Source organism: Neovison vison, chromosome 14, assembly GCF_020171115.1.
Source record: "Neovison vison isolate M4711 chromosome 14, ASM_NN_V1, whole genome shotgun sequence".
Classification (NCBI taxonomy): Eukaryota; Metazoa; Chordata; class Mammalia; order Carnivora; family Mustelidae; genus Neogale; species Neogale vison.
In genome coordinates, this window is record NC_058104.1 from 15,068,969 (window position 1) to 15,085,291 (window position 16,323).

Below are 16,323 nucleotides of genomic sequence, written 5' to 3' on the forward strand. Positions count from 1 at the left end.
AGCGGGGGCATGGAGACATGGAAAAATGTTGACTGGAAGCCCAAGGGTTTTGAGCGTGAGGTGACATGATGACAGCCAGGGGAAGATGACCAACCCCAGAGAATCTTACCCCTAGGAGTTATTGGGGGAGGACATTGCACTTTTCGCAGCGACTACAATGGACGATCTTAAAGGAAGTTGGGGAATTTGGCCAAGATAAAATCTCCCCAACTTCTATTCATCCCGGAAATTCTGTCTGCACCTTGAGAATTCCAGGAGCCTTGTTCTTTTTCAGAATATTTGCAGAGTATGTGGAGCTGTGGATTCTCGGAAATGATGCTTTCCTGGGAGTTCTCTCCAAACGAGTGGTTGCATTTGGCAAACTAGCCCAGGAAGCTCCAGTTTCAAAGGCCACTTCTTGGTGACCTCCAGGAAACTCCAGGTTTCCTCCAGGAAACTACCCAGCAGAGCTAATCTTGAGCCCAACCTACCACCAATGATAGAAAAGCTGTTGGTCTGTAATGGCCAGTAAATAGGTCATGAGAATGTCATAGGGTATATGAACGCACCTTTCACATGACAGGGCAGGGTCTGCATCACATAGCATGCGATGGCCCATGGCAGGATAAGCCCAGTTTCTCGGCTTCTCCTGCACATGCTCACACTCACCCCGAAGCCAAAGCAAGAAGGGTCCAAAAAGGGCTTTTAAATCACAGGAACAACAGGCAATGAACAGACATTGAAAAGTTTCTTTCGAGTTCCTTATTCACACTTGCTCTGTTTTTCTAACTTAGAACCAATAACAGACAATCTTCTGGTTGTCACAAATATTCATTAAATTAAGAGAAGTTGCATATACAGTATGGTGGTTCCTCAAAAAATAAGAATACCCTATGATCCAATAGTTCCGCTACTGGGTATTTATGCCAAGAAATGAAAACACTACTTTGAAAAGCTGTATGCCCTTCTATGTTTATTGCAGCATTATTTATAATAGACAGGATCCAGAAGCAACCTAATGTTCAAACTGACAGATGAATGGATAAGGAAGATGGGGCAGACGGTGGAATATTACACAACCATGTAAAGGATGAGATCGTGCTGTTTGCAACAACTTGGATGGGCCTAGAGGGTGTTATGCTCAATGAAATAGGTCAGATTGAGAAAGACAAATATCGTACGATTTCACTCATCTGTGGAATCTAAGAAAACCCCAAATGAATAAACAAACAAAAAGCTTGCTTCCGGCAAGAATGAGTAGCTGGGCAGAGCCCTGTAGAGCCATGAGCCCCTCCTCTTCCTGATGAACCTCCAGCTCTTTCTAGCTTCTGTGACAGACCAGGCTGAGATGTGAGAGATTTTCAACAGGCAAGGAAGGGTGGCACAGACCAGTCAGAAGCTTCACATCATGGCTGATGTGTGAAAAACGTACGTGGAGGAGAAATCTTTCGTGAACCGTGGACGGAAATACACCCATCGCCCCCCTTTCAGTTGGCTTAACAAAAAAAAAAAAACCAAAAAAAAAAAACCTGCCAATAATCCTCTTTTTAGAAGTATCTGTAGCTTAACTGAGTTTTATGATCGGGAAAGATTTTTGGAGCCCTCCAAAAGTCAAGAACAAATGTGCTTCATGGTAACAGGGGACTAGGACCAGTGGCTCCTGGTGAGCAGGACACAGAGGCTCCGAAGGGTCGTTTTGTTGATTTTTACAAGCTGGATTGGGACAAGTGGCGTGTAGATGGAGGGCAGTCATTGATGGAGGGAGGTCGCCCACCCCTCTGGGAGCCTCTGGTTCCAGGACAATCAATGACTCTGCAAATGGGTCCTTCCGTCTCTGTGTATGTGGTCCTTCCAGAACACTCTCAGCAGAACCCATTCAATTCAGCTCCTTCATTCATTCAGTTCGACCTTCATCTGTACAAGCCGCTGGACTTCGTCCAGTCTTCTTTCTTCTATCTACGCAAACAGCCAGAGAGTTCTACCAACCCGGTGTGCCTCGGAGCCACTGACTTTTTAGGCAGCTGTCAGACAATAAAAATTGAGTTGATTATGTTTTTGCATATCCAACGTATCCCAGGCAGGGTTTTAAGTATTTGGAGTCTCTGACCACCATTGAGAATCGGAAGGTGGGGGTCTTTTCCCCAGAAAAATGCCCATAGGACACGCATGTGAGTGTTTTGTATTGGACTGAGGGGTGTTTATGGACTTCTGAAGTCTATGTCAGGCACCTCTGGGGGGAGGAGCTGGCTAGGATCATGGAACTAAGAATTAAGGATCCAGTTCAAGTTAGATACCACCAACTGGTAATGTCTCCAAGCTTTCCGTGATGGCGTTTTCCCTAAGCACACTCTGTTGCTTGGATCCGTGGGTGCAAGACCCAAGACGTGAGATTGTAATTCAGAGGTGCGGATTGCTGGGCTGGGGACGGTGTGAGCATATGCATAGAGAGTGTGTGAACTGCGGTCACTGCTAGGAAAGTGTTTGAAATAAGTAATCAGAGCTAAAGACTAACCAGGAAGGGTAGGGAAGGAACTCACGAGGGGATGGATGGGCTTAGAAACTGGGTGAGGGAGACAGGGGTTGCTGGTGGCTGGAGAACATGTTTTTGTTTGGGGTTGCGAGTGGGAAATTTTCCTGAAGGACTGCTGGAGCGGGTCACTTCTCTGTGATGACAGGGCTCAAGACGGGAGCCTGACAGTGTGTCCGATGTCATTTAAGAATGCAGAAGCTTTCCAGGATGCTTGTGGAAGGGGAGGAGAGAACCCTGCAAGATGCTGGTAAGATCAGCAGTTAATCTGGGCTAAGGACCTCTCCTGCTTTGGAGGGAGAAAAAGAAATCTGTCTGAAGTTGCATCTTGCGTGGAAACATCTCCATGGCTCAGTGGGTGTTCCCTCTACGTGGCTTCCCGTCTCCTACTCCCAAATAGGCATGTGCTGGGGCGTCAGACCCACCTGGGTTTATAGCCACTTACTGGGGGCTCCAGCCCCTTGTCTCAGCCTCCCTGCCTTCCGTCTTGCGGCCGAGTTAACGTTGGAAAATTATTTTTGCACAAGTTTCCACTGATTGTACTAGCTTCCATCTGGGTTCCCGGTGAGACATTGTGGGGACCCTGCCTGCCCGGGTGACTGTCACGTCACCACTGCCCAGTAACTCGGGTTTCTAGTCCCTTGGCGCCTTTCTTGCCCAACACCTGTGGCAGGAAAAGGTCCCTTGGGGCTTTTTATGTGGCTTTTTCATTTACCTGTTTTGTAGTCACTTTTTGCAGGTGCTAGAAAGCAAAACACCAGGAAGACCCGACTGAACCCAGGCACTGAGTTCCAAGGGACTAAAATTTAAAAGAACTGTTATTTTTTCAGGCACTCCTCTGTTAAAAATATCAAGTTAAAATGATAAATCAGCAACAAAAGCCCCAAACCCCAAACCCCAAGAGCAGAAAGAAAAACTTCAGCGAGATCGGGGTGGTGAGGTGGAAACCACCAGAACGCTTGGCCTTCCCTGCCCGCTCTTTATGGGGGGCGGCCGCGTTCTTTCTTAGGCCCAGGGAAGTGAGTGGATCTAGAAGGGTCTTTGGATTCCGGCCTTCCCAGCGCCGGGCTCTGCGAAGAGGAAGAGACCGTGGAGATCCGGCCGCCCGAACGTGCGTCTTGCGATGGAACGAGGGGGGCGCGCCCGCGGCGGCGGGGACGGTCAGCATCTCCGCGCGGACAGAGCCCACCCAGCCCAGGGCGCGCGGCCCGGCTCCCAGAGTCGCAGATCCGGGTCTCCAGGCCAGGTTTTCCCTCCAGCCATTCCCGGCCACGCCGCGCGGAGCCGCGAGCGCACGGAGAGGGATGTCTTCATCGCCGCCCGGGATGGAGCGGCCCCGCCAGCCCCGCGGGCGCGGAGGCGCGGGGGTCCCTCCGACGCCGCCCGCAGCCGGCATGGCTTGAGCGCTCCCCCCACCCCCGCGCGGCGCCCCCTCTCCAGGCGCCCCCGCCCTTTCCGGGTGCGCGCGCACGAGCCGGCGACCGGGGAGCCGTGCGCCCGGCAGCTCCGGGGAGAGGCTGGCCCGCGGCGGCGGGGGAGGAGCTGGCGCCGCAGCGGGTCCCCTCCGGCCGCGCCCCGCCCTCCGCAGCCACCTGCGCGGTACACCCCGCCCCCCCCCCCCCCGCCCGGGCTCCGCAAGCCGGGGCCGGGGCCGTGGGCGCTCTCGGTGCCGCAGCGGCGGTGTCCTGCGTCCGCCAATTAGGAGACTCGGCGCTCGGCTCCGCGGGCGCGGGACGAGCGGCGCGGCCCGTGCTGGCGAGCGGAGGGGGCGCCCGCGCGCGTCCCTGCGGCCGCGCTCCCCGCGCGGTTTCAGGAGGGGCAGGGAACTGCCGTGACTTTTGAGGTCCGACTCCTTCCGGCCGGCCTCGCGACGCGCCCGCTCGCAGCGAGGCCGGGGCGACCCGCAGGCCCCGAAGGCTCCCGGCGTGGGGCTGGGGCTTGGAACGCGTCCCGGCGCCCGCGGCGCTGTGCGCGCTGGTGAGTTCGCTGGCGGGGTGGGGTGTCCCCGGCGCGAGGGGCGGAGAGGACGTCGCGCTCTGCCCCCTGGCCCGCCCCTGGAGCTGCCCCCACTCAGAGAGTAACTAGGACTTGAGCGTGACTGCGGAGCCGCGAGGATGCGGGCGCCGGGCGCGGGCTTCCCCTCCGCCGGGTGCGACGGAGCGGGGCGCTGAGCGGAACAAAGGCGCTCGCCCGGGGTAGCGGGTCCAGGACCGGAGACCGCGCGCCGCGACGGCCGCCTGCGGACCAGGGTGGTGGCCGAGCTACCCCAGGCGCGGCGCGCTCCCCGCGGGCGGGCGGCAAACCCGAGTCCGACACCTGCGCGCAGCTCCCGCCGCAGCGCCGGGGCAGCCCCGCTCCCGGCGACCCGAGGGCCAGCGCCGAGCCCCTTGCCGGTGCCGCGGAGACACCTCCGGCCCCCGGCGCTTCGCGGAGCCGCGGAGGCGCCCGAAGGGGCCGAGCACCGCGAACTGAGCAGGCGTCTCCGGGAGCACTTCTGCACACCCAGCGCTTCCATGGGAGCGACTTCGCTGTCCCCCTGACCGCCCCGTCCTCCCCGCCGCCGGAGCGGCCGCGCTGCGGGGTCGGGATCCTCTGGGGGCCCCGCCGGCCATCCGGAGAGTGAGACTCGCACGGGCCCCGGCTGCCCCGCGCCTCGCCGGAGCCCGAGGGGGCGCGGGTCCGGGGCGAGGGCCGGCGGGCGTGTTTGATGGCTTCACTGAGAAGAGTCAAAGTGCTGCTGGTGTTGAACTTGATCGCCGTGGCCGGCTTCGTGCTCTTCCTGGCCAAGTGCCGGCCCATCTCGGTGCGCAGCGGAGACGCCTTCCACGAGATCCGGCCGCGCGCCGAGGCGGCCAACCTCAGCGCGCACAGCGCCAGCCCCATCCAGGATGCGGTCCTGAAGCGCCTCTCGCTGCTCGAGGACATCGTCTATCGGCAACTGAACGGTAAGGACACGCGCCGGCGCCCACCGGGCTCTTCGCGGGCGGGCCCGGCACCCTTAAAGCCCTGGGGCCCTGCGCGCGGTGCCGGGGAGCCGGTCCCTCCCGGCTCCCGCGGGCTCCCCCTTCCCCTTTCTGCCCTGCCTGGCTCAGAAGGCCGGGGCTGCTGGAAAGAATGACCCGCTTCTTCTGTGGCCCAGCTGTAAGTTTGCTTTTATTGTGGAAACGTGTCAGTACGGCCGGCTCCCGGGCCCCCGCGTGCGGGAACGTTACCTGGAGACTCCGGCCGGACTGCAGAAGCTAGTCGCGCGGCGGCCGAGGGGGACGGGGCCGCTGGCCGGCTGACTTGGAGGAAGGAGCTCCTGCAGCTTCGCGTTCCGTGGGGTCAGACAGAGAGGGACACTGGCGGGCTTTCAGTGTCTGCAAAGTCAGGGCCTCGGGTGTGGAGCTAATGCGCTTCGGTAGTGAGTTGAGTGTGTCAGCCGGCTGGACAGCTGATAGCCAGGACCCGTCCCTTCCTGCCACCTGGGTGGAAGCTGCTGTTAAAAACACCTGATTTCTCACCGGAGAGCAGCCTGAGGGCGACTGTTAGCAGTTCCTGGTGGGCTGGGGAGGCAGTGCTGCAGAGTGTAGCAAAGCGAGGCGTGCCGTCCAATTAATGGCAGTTCTCGGAATCGGCCCCTGTGAAACGTTCTCCTTCGTGCTTCTGGAGAAGGGGGGAGACTTTTGATGTGCCCTGACCACATCTGGCCTGGGGACTCTTAGGTCACTGGACACATGCTGTTCGCAAGGCCAGAGTGAGTGTCACCTACCTGAGTCCAGGCAGCTCCTGGGGGGTCCGTGGGGCTGGCACCCAAGGCAGATCCCAGGCTGCTGCCTACCCTCCTGAGCTTCTTCCAGAACCACTAATACTCATGAAGATCATGATAGTAATAATTGGTGTAACGTTTGCTCCCCAGTGATCCCTGCTGGGTCCTTCCAGGTGGGATATGGTCGGAACTCTGAGCATCGTCTGAAATATCGCCTTGGTCTTCTTGGTGTCATGTCACAAGTGTCCAGGGGGTGCTTTCACCTTGTATCTGCCCCGGGTAGTTGCGTCTAGATAAATTAGAAGCTTATGGGGTGGGCCTTTGATTCGACTCAGTACCTGCCAAAGACCCACCCATAAGACCCAAGATGGCTTGGGTCTCACTGTTAGGCTGTCCGCAGGGAGACAAGTCGTTTTAGAATTGGTTTCAGTTAGGAAACAAAATTTGGTATAGCCACACTCTGCATGCCCTAAAGAGGAATAATAAAATCTAAATGGTATTTACTCAGCGCACACACATGCAGGGACTCCTTTAGTCTTCCTAGCAACCCCAGGAGATAGGGGCTGATACGGCCTGCTGAGTACCGCGCTCCGTCCCCTAGCGGGGGGCTGGGACTGGGGATCGAACTTGGATGGTCTGTTCCGGAATTGAGGTTCTTAGTGCGGTGCGGCACTGGCCTGCCCTAGTCTGGCATGTGTCAGAGTCAGACGGAGGGCGCGCTAAGTCACAGGCTCCTGGACCTCGGCCCTGCAGTCTCTGATTCAGTAGATCTGGGGTGGAGGCCTAAGACTTTACATCTGGGCTAGCTGGGGCCTGCAGCACGGCCCACTGCCTATGCGGGGCAAGCAAAGAGGAAAACCTATTCGCCCATCAGTGCCTGCCGGTTGGGGTTGGGGTTGGGGTGGGAACTTCTGAGAAGCCGAGAGCCTGCTTCACGTGGCAGGGGTGGGGGGTGTTGGGTTTCTCTGCATGTGTGCTCTTCTGTCATGTAAGCAGTCCCCTGGGGAATGAGGGACATGCCTGGCCCTTGGGGCTGGTTGGGCTGGCTGCCGTGCGGTGGGAAGACAGAGCTTTCTGGACTTGCAGCCTCCGAGGAGGGACTGGTGGGAAGACCGGCTTCAGAGCCTTTGCTGGGCTAGGAATTCCGGCCGGGACTCGGTGGGTGCTGTCTTCCTGGCTGCTGAGCGTAATCTGGAGCGAAGGGAAGCCCAGAGGAAGAGGGCAGGGCAGAGTCAGGGCACGGGGAGAAGCCTCTGGCCCACCCTGACTGCCGGCGCGCCGTGCCCGTCCTCGTCCTGGGCATTGTGCGTCCCACCTGTTGATGCAGTAGCCCGCTGGGGCTGCAGGGGACGGGGGCCGAGGGTGGCGAGGGCTCCTGGGACCTGGACTCCAGGGTCCACGTGCTCGGCAGCCTGTCTCTATCCCTTGCTCCTGAAGGAGAAGGAAACCTTGACCTTGGCGTTCTTTATTCCTCAGGAATTAAAGGTGGCCTGTGAGCACCAGGCATCCCATAGGAGCAAGGCGGCTGGGGTCCAGCCCTCCTGGTACAGAGTGGGAGCTGACGTGTTCAAGGCTGCTCAGTTTCTTAAACCTTCCTTTGAACCCTTAGGAAGTTCCAGCAGGAGGCACTCCTGGAGAGCTCTACCCCTCCCTGGCCGTGAGCACTGCTGTCCCAAGGGGCTCCTCCTCCCAGGAACAGGTTTCCTTGGGTGTCCTGACAGGCCCCTCCACCACCACCCCGGGCTTGGAGGCCAGGGGGCCCCAGGCTTCCTTAGAATCAGCCTCTCTGCTAACATTCTCAGTGCCCAGATCCCGAATCCTGTCCTTGGAAGAACAGTTACCGCCTGTTGCGCCTGTTGTGTTTTTCTTACCGCAGGCTGGGAACTCGGAGATGCAGGGAAATCACACGGAGATGAGTGAGTTAGGTTCCCCCCCTCCGGACTCTGTCTGGCCCCCTGCTTTCCCATTCTTCCGGCAAGTGCCCCACGGCTGCCCTTGGGTGTTACATGGGACGCTCTGCCCCGTGCCCTGGGCCTGGTCTCTCGTGGTGGCGTTGCAATGATCACACGTGGTTCCAGCGCTCTGCGTGGGAAGCCCCACTCCCCAAGGGCCCAGCTTCCAGCAGGAGGAATCCTGGGCAAGCCTAGGGGCTGCTAGTCAGGGCCGGCCCCAGCCAGCAGCAGCCAGAATGTCCCAGGTTCCCACTTGCCAGTGCCTTCTGCCTTCCCCAGCCTGACCCATCTGCTCGCAGGAAGGCCCAGCATTTGCCTTCGGACTGTGGCCTCCACAGCTCAGCCCCGGCCTTGGGGACGACGTCCGGGTTTGCTGTCCCAGCTCCCTTCCTGTATCCCTCCATCCTTTAAAGTTCGGGTCAAGGTCCTTGCCGTGGGGTTGGGAGTGGGGTTGGGGGCGGGGTTGTGCCAGGCCACGTGTCTGGGCTCCTCCTGCTCCGAGGTGTGTGAACTTTCTTGTCATACGTGTTCATGCATGTTCTCGTGCTTCCCTAGGTTTGTCTTTTGAGGCCAGAACTGGATGGTTCGCTTTTCAAGGGCTTGAACCATTTTTTGGACTTTTTAATACCACATCCTCCCTTCAGGCCTTAACCAATAGCACCTTGTAGGGGATGTGGTTGGTTCATTGGATGGGAGCTAGTTTTAGAAGGGAAATAGTCTCCACGCTGTCCTGGCTGGGTTGGGCTGGGTCGGGCGAGGGGGAGGGAGCTAGAAAGACTTGCCTGGGGAGACCAGGCAGTGTGAGGAAGCCATCTGTCTCCACTGTCTTAGCTGTGCCCTCGTGAGGCTGCCCTGGTCCTTCCCTGTCCTGACTGAAAGGCTCCAGTCCCTCCCGAGGACCTTGGAAGGGAAGCCGTTGCCCGGCATAGGGAAAAAAGCATTTCAGTATATTTTCTTTGAATCTGTGCTTTCTTATAACACAAATATGGTTTTATATTCCTTTTTTGGAGAGAAGAAAATTCAGTCATATTTACTGTAGAAAATTTGGAAACTCTCAAAGGGTTCCATGAGAGAAAAATAATTCTTTGTTGAAATATTTTATGGAACAGTGACTTTGTGGTTCAGGCCGAGCATTAGGAACCACGGACCTGGGGACGGATGGATTTCTTGTGGGGTTTCTCATGGGACTCTGCACAGGACGTGTCCACTTTCTGCCCCTTCTGAGGATGTCATTTGCTTCTCTCATTTTGGAGTGGAGAAAGAGGTGACAAGCAGAGATGCTGTGTGACTTAGCCAGGAGGACACAGCCAGGGAAGGGCAGTGCTGAGATTTCCTGAAGACTGGGTGTTTTCCCCAGCCCAGGGCCCTCCCGAGGAGTCAGGGTGAAGACAGCGTTTCCCTGTCTGCCCTGCCCCATGCCAGCCCCAAGCTCTGGCTGGCGACCCCCTCCCTCACCCCCCATCCCACCGCCGTGCGGTGAAGCCCAGGGCAGCTCTGTCGTAAGAGGAAAAGCGATTGATTCAGGTTCGCTTCCAAATTTAGATTTCAGGAGGATATTGAGCAGAAGCAGGGTGGCTTGGAGAAGCTGACAGTCTTTGTGGGAACGGAGAGAAGCCAGAATGACCCTTCGGAGTCCTGCCCCCAGGCCGTTGGGGCAGATGGGGTGTGAGCTGCGGAAATCCCACAGGGGCCCCGGGGCGCCGGCCCTGGCACAGCCCCCCACCCCCCACAGCCTGACAGCCCAGGACAGCCGGGCAGAGGCCGAGATCTGCTCTCGGAGGCCTCCAGGTGGAGTCACAGAGAGAGGGCTGGCATTTCGAAGGCCCTTCTTCATGAGGCCCCAGAGCTACCTGGGACAGGCCCTGGCTATGGGAAGGAGGGAGGTGGTGGGGAGGAGGAGAGGGCAAATGTTGGTGTTAAAATCACAAATTTTACACAAGGAGCGTTAGACGGAGGCCAGGGCAGCTCGGGCGTTCACGGGGTGCCCAGTCAGCGGGGCCAGGGTCTGGGCACGGGGCGGGCGGGCGGGCTCCCTTCTTTTCCCTCTGATGCACCGCCGGCATCTGGAGCAGCCACCTGTCCTGCGGGATGGGGAGCCCTCGGAGGCAGTGTGTGCGACAAGCGCCCTCCTGGCAGGCTTGGCCGCCGCCTGCCCAGCCCCAGAGGTGGTGGGCAAGAGGCCAGTGTGCCATTCTCAGGGAAGAAACCCAACCCCCTGACCTTTGCTGTTGCCAAATCGGGAGTGTCCTTTGTGGACAGGAAGGAGGCTTGGTAATTAGAGCCAGAGGCGGCCACGGGAGGAAGGGGCCGTGGGCGCTGTGAGGAGCATGGCAGACAAAGAAAATCTGGGATCAGATAGCCGGCAAGTTTCTTTTAAGAATATACAATTGGAAAAAAAACCCCAGAAGTTTGCTCACTTGGGCATCAGGCAGACTGGACTGGATGACCGATTCTGGTACCTATTAGCTCCGTGACCTTGGGCAAAGCATGTCATCTCTCGACTGAGAAAGGGGGTCCTTGTAAGGCCAGACAAAATGGGACTCGGAGCAGACAGGCCAAGCCCCGAGGCCTGGCGTGTGGCAGCTGGGAGCACGCAGGCGTCTGGAAGGAAGGGACCCTGCCCGCCTGCCCCCGTCCTGTCCCCGATGCTGGGAGCCGCTCTCGCTCATAGCAGGAGCCCAGCAGAGATTTCTGGCCTAAATGCACGACGAGCCGCTAGCCATGCTTTGTGGCAGACTGTGGTCATTGTTGTCTGCGGTGTGACTCTCCAGAGGGACAATAGCAAGTCCTTTTCCTTCTCACTTGCCTGGACTGTGAATTAATGGGGATCCGTCTCTCCTCCTGTGTTTGTCTGAGGCCAAATTCCGTTCCCTTCTTCTTTCTCCTTTCTCCCTCTCCCACTTGACGTACAAAGATGATGCCTTTGGGTGACGCTTGTGAGACCGAGGAGAAGAAATGGGCCTCTACACCTCGGACCCCAGGACAGAAGCTCACGTGTATTATGGGCACTGGCGGGCATGGGCTGGGGACCAGGATATGGAGGGGGCAGACATCTGTGGTCTCAGTGGAAAGGTGCGTTGGTGGTCTTACCAGGGACGCATGAGGTCCTGGAAGAGTTGCTGGCGTGAGTATGGGGCTGAGGCCTGGACGGGCACGCGGGAGGCGCTTGGCTGATGAGTGTTGAACTTGAACCTGAGGACTCAGAGGTTTTGACATGTGCACCTCAGAACACAGGTGGTCAGAGCTCCCCCCTCCGGCTTCGCTCTACTGGGGGACCTGTCGGGGAAGCAAGTCACACACAATGGTCTGGGCCCAGGCCTGGGAACCCACAGGGTGGCCAGCATGGGGGACAGCAGGGACAGAGGCAGAAACGTGGGCGGGGGCCCAAGGGAGGCCGCATGGCAAGAGCTTGCCGGTGAGGTGGGGCTGGTCTTGGCGGAGCAGGTGGGTCCCACTACCCCGTCTGGATTCGGCGGCACGGCTGTGTTGTGGGGGCAGAACCTACATCCCCAGCTGCTGCCCAAGGGACCAGAAGGTGGAACCTGGAAGTCCAGGAGAGCCAATGCTCCGCGGGATGACCTTTGACTAGGAGCTGCCCTTCAGCCGGGGATTGCGGGGGAGCGGTGGCCCCTCAGCAGGGGTTGGAGGGTGGGGGAGAAGGGCGTTCCCTCCCTCCCCCTGCCCCCCTTTCCTGATGCCTGCAACTCTTGAAGAAAATGCAGGACTCATTTGGTTGTAAGACCTTCTTCTGCCATAGTTCTTGTTCCTCACGGGTCTCCAGTCTAGTCTGACACAAGGATGACAATTGGCTTAGCCACTGATAGAGAAGTTTTCCCTTTTAATAACGTCCCTGTCATTGCTAACTGCTGAGCCTCTGCCTCGCCATGCATGAGTAATAACCTGCCGCCGTAATTGCGGGCGGCCACATCCACACACCAGCACCGAGCGCGCCGACAGTTAATAGGGAGGAAGGTTCCACAAGAGCCTCCTTCCATCCTCGCCGCAGACACAATGGCTAATTGTGTGATTAGTGTTTACTGAGGGGTGTCTAATGGTAAGACATGCCTTGTTAGGTGCTGTCCCTCCCTGTGGAGAGTGCACTGAACTCATGGGGCCCCGGGGTTCTAGTTCTACCCTCTTTCTAGGGACCAAACTTCCTGTGTGTATAAACCGAGAGCTACATGGCTGGAGGGTCCTTTAACTCTCAAATTATGAGTACCCCCCCATCTTATTAAAACCTCACGCATTCTCCAGCAGCTGTTCAGAATCCCTTTAATCCCCGAAACCTTCCCTGTCACCCTGTCAGAATTAATTGTCCTGTGTTCTGGGCTCTTACACTACTTTGCATGGGCCGGCTTTTAGCCCTTATTCATCTCTGCCTTGCATTATAACGAAGTGTTAACGTGGTCAGAGCTAAGAGTTTGTAAGGGAATACATTTTATTCATTTCTAAAAATCCTTCTCTGTGTCATTTAGGAATTAATTAATCGTGGAATGGGCTCTCTCTTGACAAGCCCAGAAGCAGTGGTGGCTAGGATTGGTTGGGCATCGTGAGGTCATTATGATGACATAATTTTATGACATTATATTTCACCTGGTCTTCATGGTTGCAAAATGGCTGCAGTAGTTCCAGACATTGCATCTTTGTGCAAGGAGGGAAGTGGCCGCATCTCTTATTCTCTAATCTGGGAAGAAAATCTTCTCCAGAAGTGTCTCTGGCATGCTCTGCTCATGGTCTGGAAAATGGTCAAATGACCAGCTTTGCTTCAAGAGAACTTTCTGGAGAAAGTGAGGGTAACTGAGGCAAAAGACCAAAGAGGGAATGAGGTTTACATTACGAATCCACGGTGTCCGCCATCCCTTCCACACTCCTGATGCTTTTTCAGTGAACATTAAAATGAAGCAAGACTCTTGGCCAACCAGAAACCAATTACCTAGAATAAAGTCCTGGGCATCTTGGTTAACTGAAATTTGTCTTGAAGATATCTCATAGATGGAAACTGTAGCCATGTTTTGTCATTTTTGTGTCTCTGAAATGTTCATTTTAGGGTTGGTAATGTGTCATAGTTTAACTGGTAGCATTTTTTCCCCATAAAAATGGTATAACTTGGGATGCCTGCATGGCTCAGTCATTAAGCATCTGCCTTCGGCTCAGGTCATGATCCCAGCGTCCTGGGATCGAGTCCTGCATGCGGCTCCTTGCTCAGCAGGAGCCTGCTTCTCCCTCTGCTTCTGCCTGCCATTCTGCCTGCCTGTGTGTGCTCCCTTTCTCTCTCTCTGACAAATAAATAAATTTTTAAAAAATGGAAAAAAAATTGTGTAACTTACAGTCAGAGGCCTCTGAGGTTTGGTGAAGTACAATGTGTACTATTGTACGTAGAAGGTACAATATGCATGTGGTATTATCATATGTATCATATGTAGTATGTACATATGTATACCAGAGTTTACCTGCACAGTGGTTTTATTGAGCACTTGATACATACCAAGTGTTTTGTGCTCCTGAATTGTACGTCAGGTACGTGTCCTGTGAAGCCCATTTTACATACTAAGGAAGCTGAAACTCAGAAAAACAGGTAAGTCGTCCAGAGACACTCACCTGCTGCCTCTCTCTGTCTCCCTTTGCGAGACGGACGCTTGCTGCCTCCTGGGGACGCCAACACCCAGTCCTGATCGGCGTTGGTGGCTGGCCTGGGGGATGGCTGAGGGACAGGCGTGCGGGCTCAGTGGCAGAATGGTGACCGGGAACCTTCCTTCCTCCCTTCCTTCCGGTTTAGCAGTTACCAGTGTGTAAAGTTGTGAAGCTGTTAATTCTAGGGCTCTAAATTATGCTGCGAGAGCTTTAAATCCAGCCCATAATTAGAACAAAATGTGAGAAAAGTGAAATTGATATTAAGTTAATTAAAAGGCTTTGCTTATATTTGCAAGGAAATTAGCGGGACGAGAGCGCTGACAAGTGCACATTGTTAATTTCTTCTTCGTTTGGGCAACTCTCAGCAGGCCCAAGGCAAGCTTTGCTCTTGGCTTCTGCCCTGTGCCCTCTCCACAGTCCAGTCTCCAACTTGTTGGTATTCACGGTGGCTTTAATTGGGCAAGAGCAGTGTCATCTTGCGAGGGTTGTTTTTTTTTAAAGATTTTATTCATTCATTTGACAGGCAGAGATCACAAGTAGGCAGAGAGGCAGGTGGAGAGAGAGGAGGAAGCAGGCTCCCCGCTGAGCAGAGAGCCCGATGCGGGACTCGATCCCAGGACCCTGAGATCATGACCTGAGCCGAAGGCAGCGGCCCAATCCACTGAGCTACCCAGGCGCCGCGAGTGTTGTTTTTGAGTGGACACCAGGCCTCGCGTCGGAGCCACACCATCCAGCTGAGGGCCCGGGCCCGGACGGATGTGTGGGGCTTTGGAGGTTGTGGACGCACCTGCTTCTGGGAAGCCGATGCCACGCGCTGATGCTCCCTTTGGCTCCAGCTCACCCTTCTCGTGCCTGTTCACGATCCTGACCTGTGCGAGAGAGCAGAGCTCGAGTATGTGGTATAGAACTGTAGCTTGGAGCTCCTGGGAGGCAGGAGCAAGGCTTTCTGACGGTGCCGTTTAGACCAGATCAGGGTCTGCGTTAGGGCCGCTGACATCAGGCAGCTTAGAACGCTCCTGTCTCCAGTCAGGCTGGTGGGACTAATGCTCTTGTTCACCAAGAAATTTGTCTTGGGCACCGAGCTCACCTTCGGCCTTGCCTGCGGGTAAGTGGGAGCCATGGGACGGAGTTCGGGGTAGAAGGTGGGTGGAAGTGATGTTTCTCACTGTCAGGCTTGGTCCCCCGTGTCCCCTGTGGGGTCCCCCATGCTTTCTCTCTTTACCCGTTCACGGTGGCCTTGGAGTCTGCATCTAAGTGGCATCTAAGATGGAAGGACCCTCAGTCTGTGAGTGACTGGGTAGAACAAGCCCCCCACTCTGAAGCTCTCTCCCGATGTCCCTGTGCCTTTGGATCGTTGTATTAAGCCGCTGAGATCTTGGAGCTTCGCTGTTACAACAGCTTGTGTTAATCCTGACTGATTCAGTCAGGCAGAGCCAGAACCCTGGTCTCCCCAAGTGACAGGCCGGCCTGTCTACTCCACGTCTCTACCTTGATTAATATGACCAGCAGCTACTCGTTGAGCTAAACAATAAGTGGTTTGGGGTACGGTGGTCGGCTTGGAATCCATCTGGCTCTGGACCAGCTTCTCTGTCTGATCTGTTGGCTTTAAGAAAAGAGTCTTGTTCTCAGTGTCCCGGTGTTCTATTTACGGAGTGATGGAATGATTGTAATCATCCCCTACTTATGCTCCATGTTGGAGCTGAGGGATAAGTATTGAAATACAGCTAAGTTGTTTGCAATTATAAAGAACTAAATAATATATGCATTGTCTTTATTACAGCTTCTGCTGATAGGAACTGGCATTTTTCAAGATGAGACAAACTGAAAAGGTTAGCTTAAGAATTAGCAATTTAAAAAATCATGATCTTTGCTGCCACTGCATTTTAAATCATGCAAACATTTATGTTTGTGCCAAAGTCCCACAATTTCCTTTAGAGCAATTACTGAAATGCATTCACAGGATAAAAATGGAGTTCAGGGAAGAATATTTAAGAGCTCTTTAATGATGTTACAAACTTTGCTAATTTGCCAAGTTGTTCTAAAATCCACTTTGATTTTTTTTTTTTCTCTCCCTACCCATCTTCCTGCCATTGAACTGATTCCAGAAGGTTTGAAGAAGGGGGCTGCAACTTCCATTAAAATACACAAATCTTATAAAATATCTTTTCAAGGGCTTCGTGTCTTCCTTCATTAGCTGAAGGTGAACACTCAGAAAGAGACAAGAACCCTTGGGCTGTGTTTACTTGCACAAAGCAGTTCAGGGAGCGAACAAAAGCCAAACAGGAGTTACTAAGTGGGTGGTTTGAAAAGTCTTTTTTGCTCCTCATCGGCTGGTGTTCTAGAGCCTTGGGTGGGGGAGCAGACGCCCAAGTGTCCTCTCTCTCCGTTTCCTCTCTCAGAGGTCAGCTTGGCACAGCTGCTGCCAGTGAAGGGCATGTGGCCCCCACAGCCTGGCAGCTGGGGGATGGCTCTAGCTTCCTCGTCAG

At 55.5% G+C, this 16,323-nt stretch overlaps 1 protein-coding gene across 2 annotated transcripts in view; it reads left to right on the forward strand.

The window, feature by feature from the left end:
• The first annotated feature begins 5,213 nt into the window (after window positions 1–5,213).
• The window catches only part of GALNT17 (polypeptide N-acetylgalactosaminyltransferase 17), a 418,110-nt gene continuing 407,000 nt past the window's right edge, over window positions 5,214–16,323 (forward strand). Inside the window, exon 1 of one of the 2 annotated variants that reach the window (XM_044233871.1) lies at window positions 5,214–5,451. In XM_044233871.1, the coding sequence (XP_044089806.1) occupies window positions 5,214–5,451 (238 nt within the window). The remainder of the gene's footprint in view (window positions 5,452–16,323) is intronic. The other variant, XM_044233872.1, reaches the window with a different exon arrangement.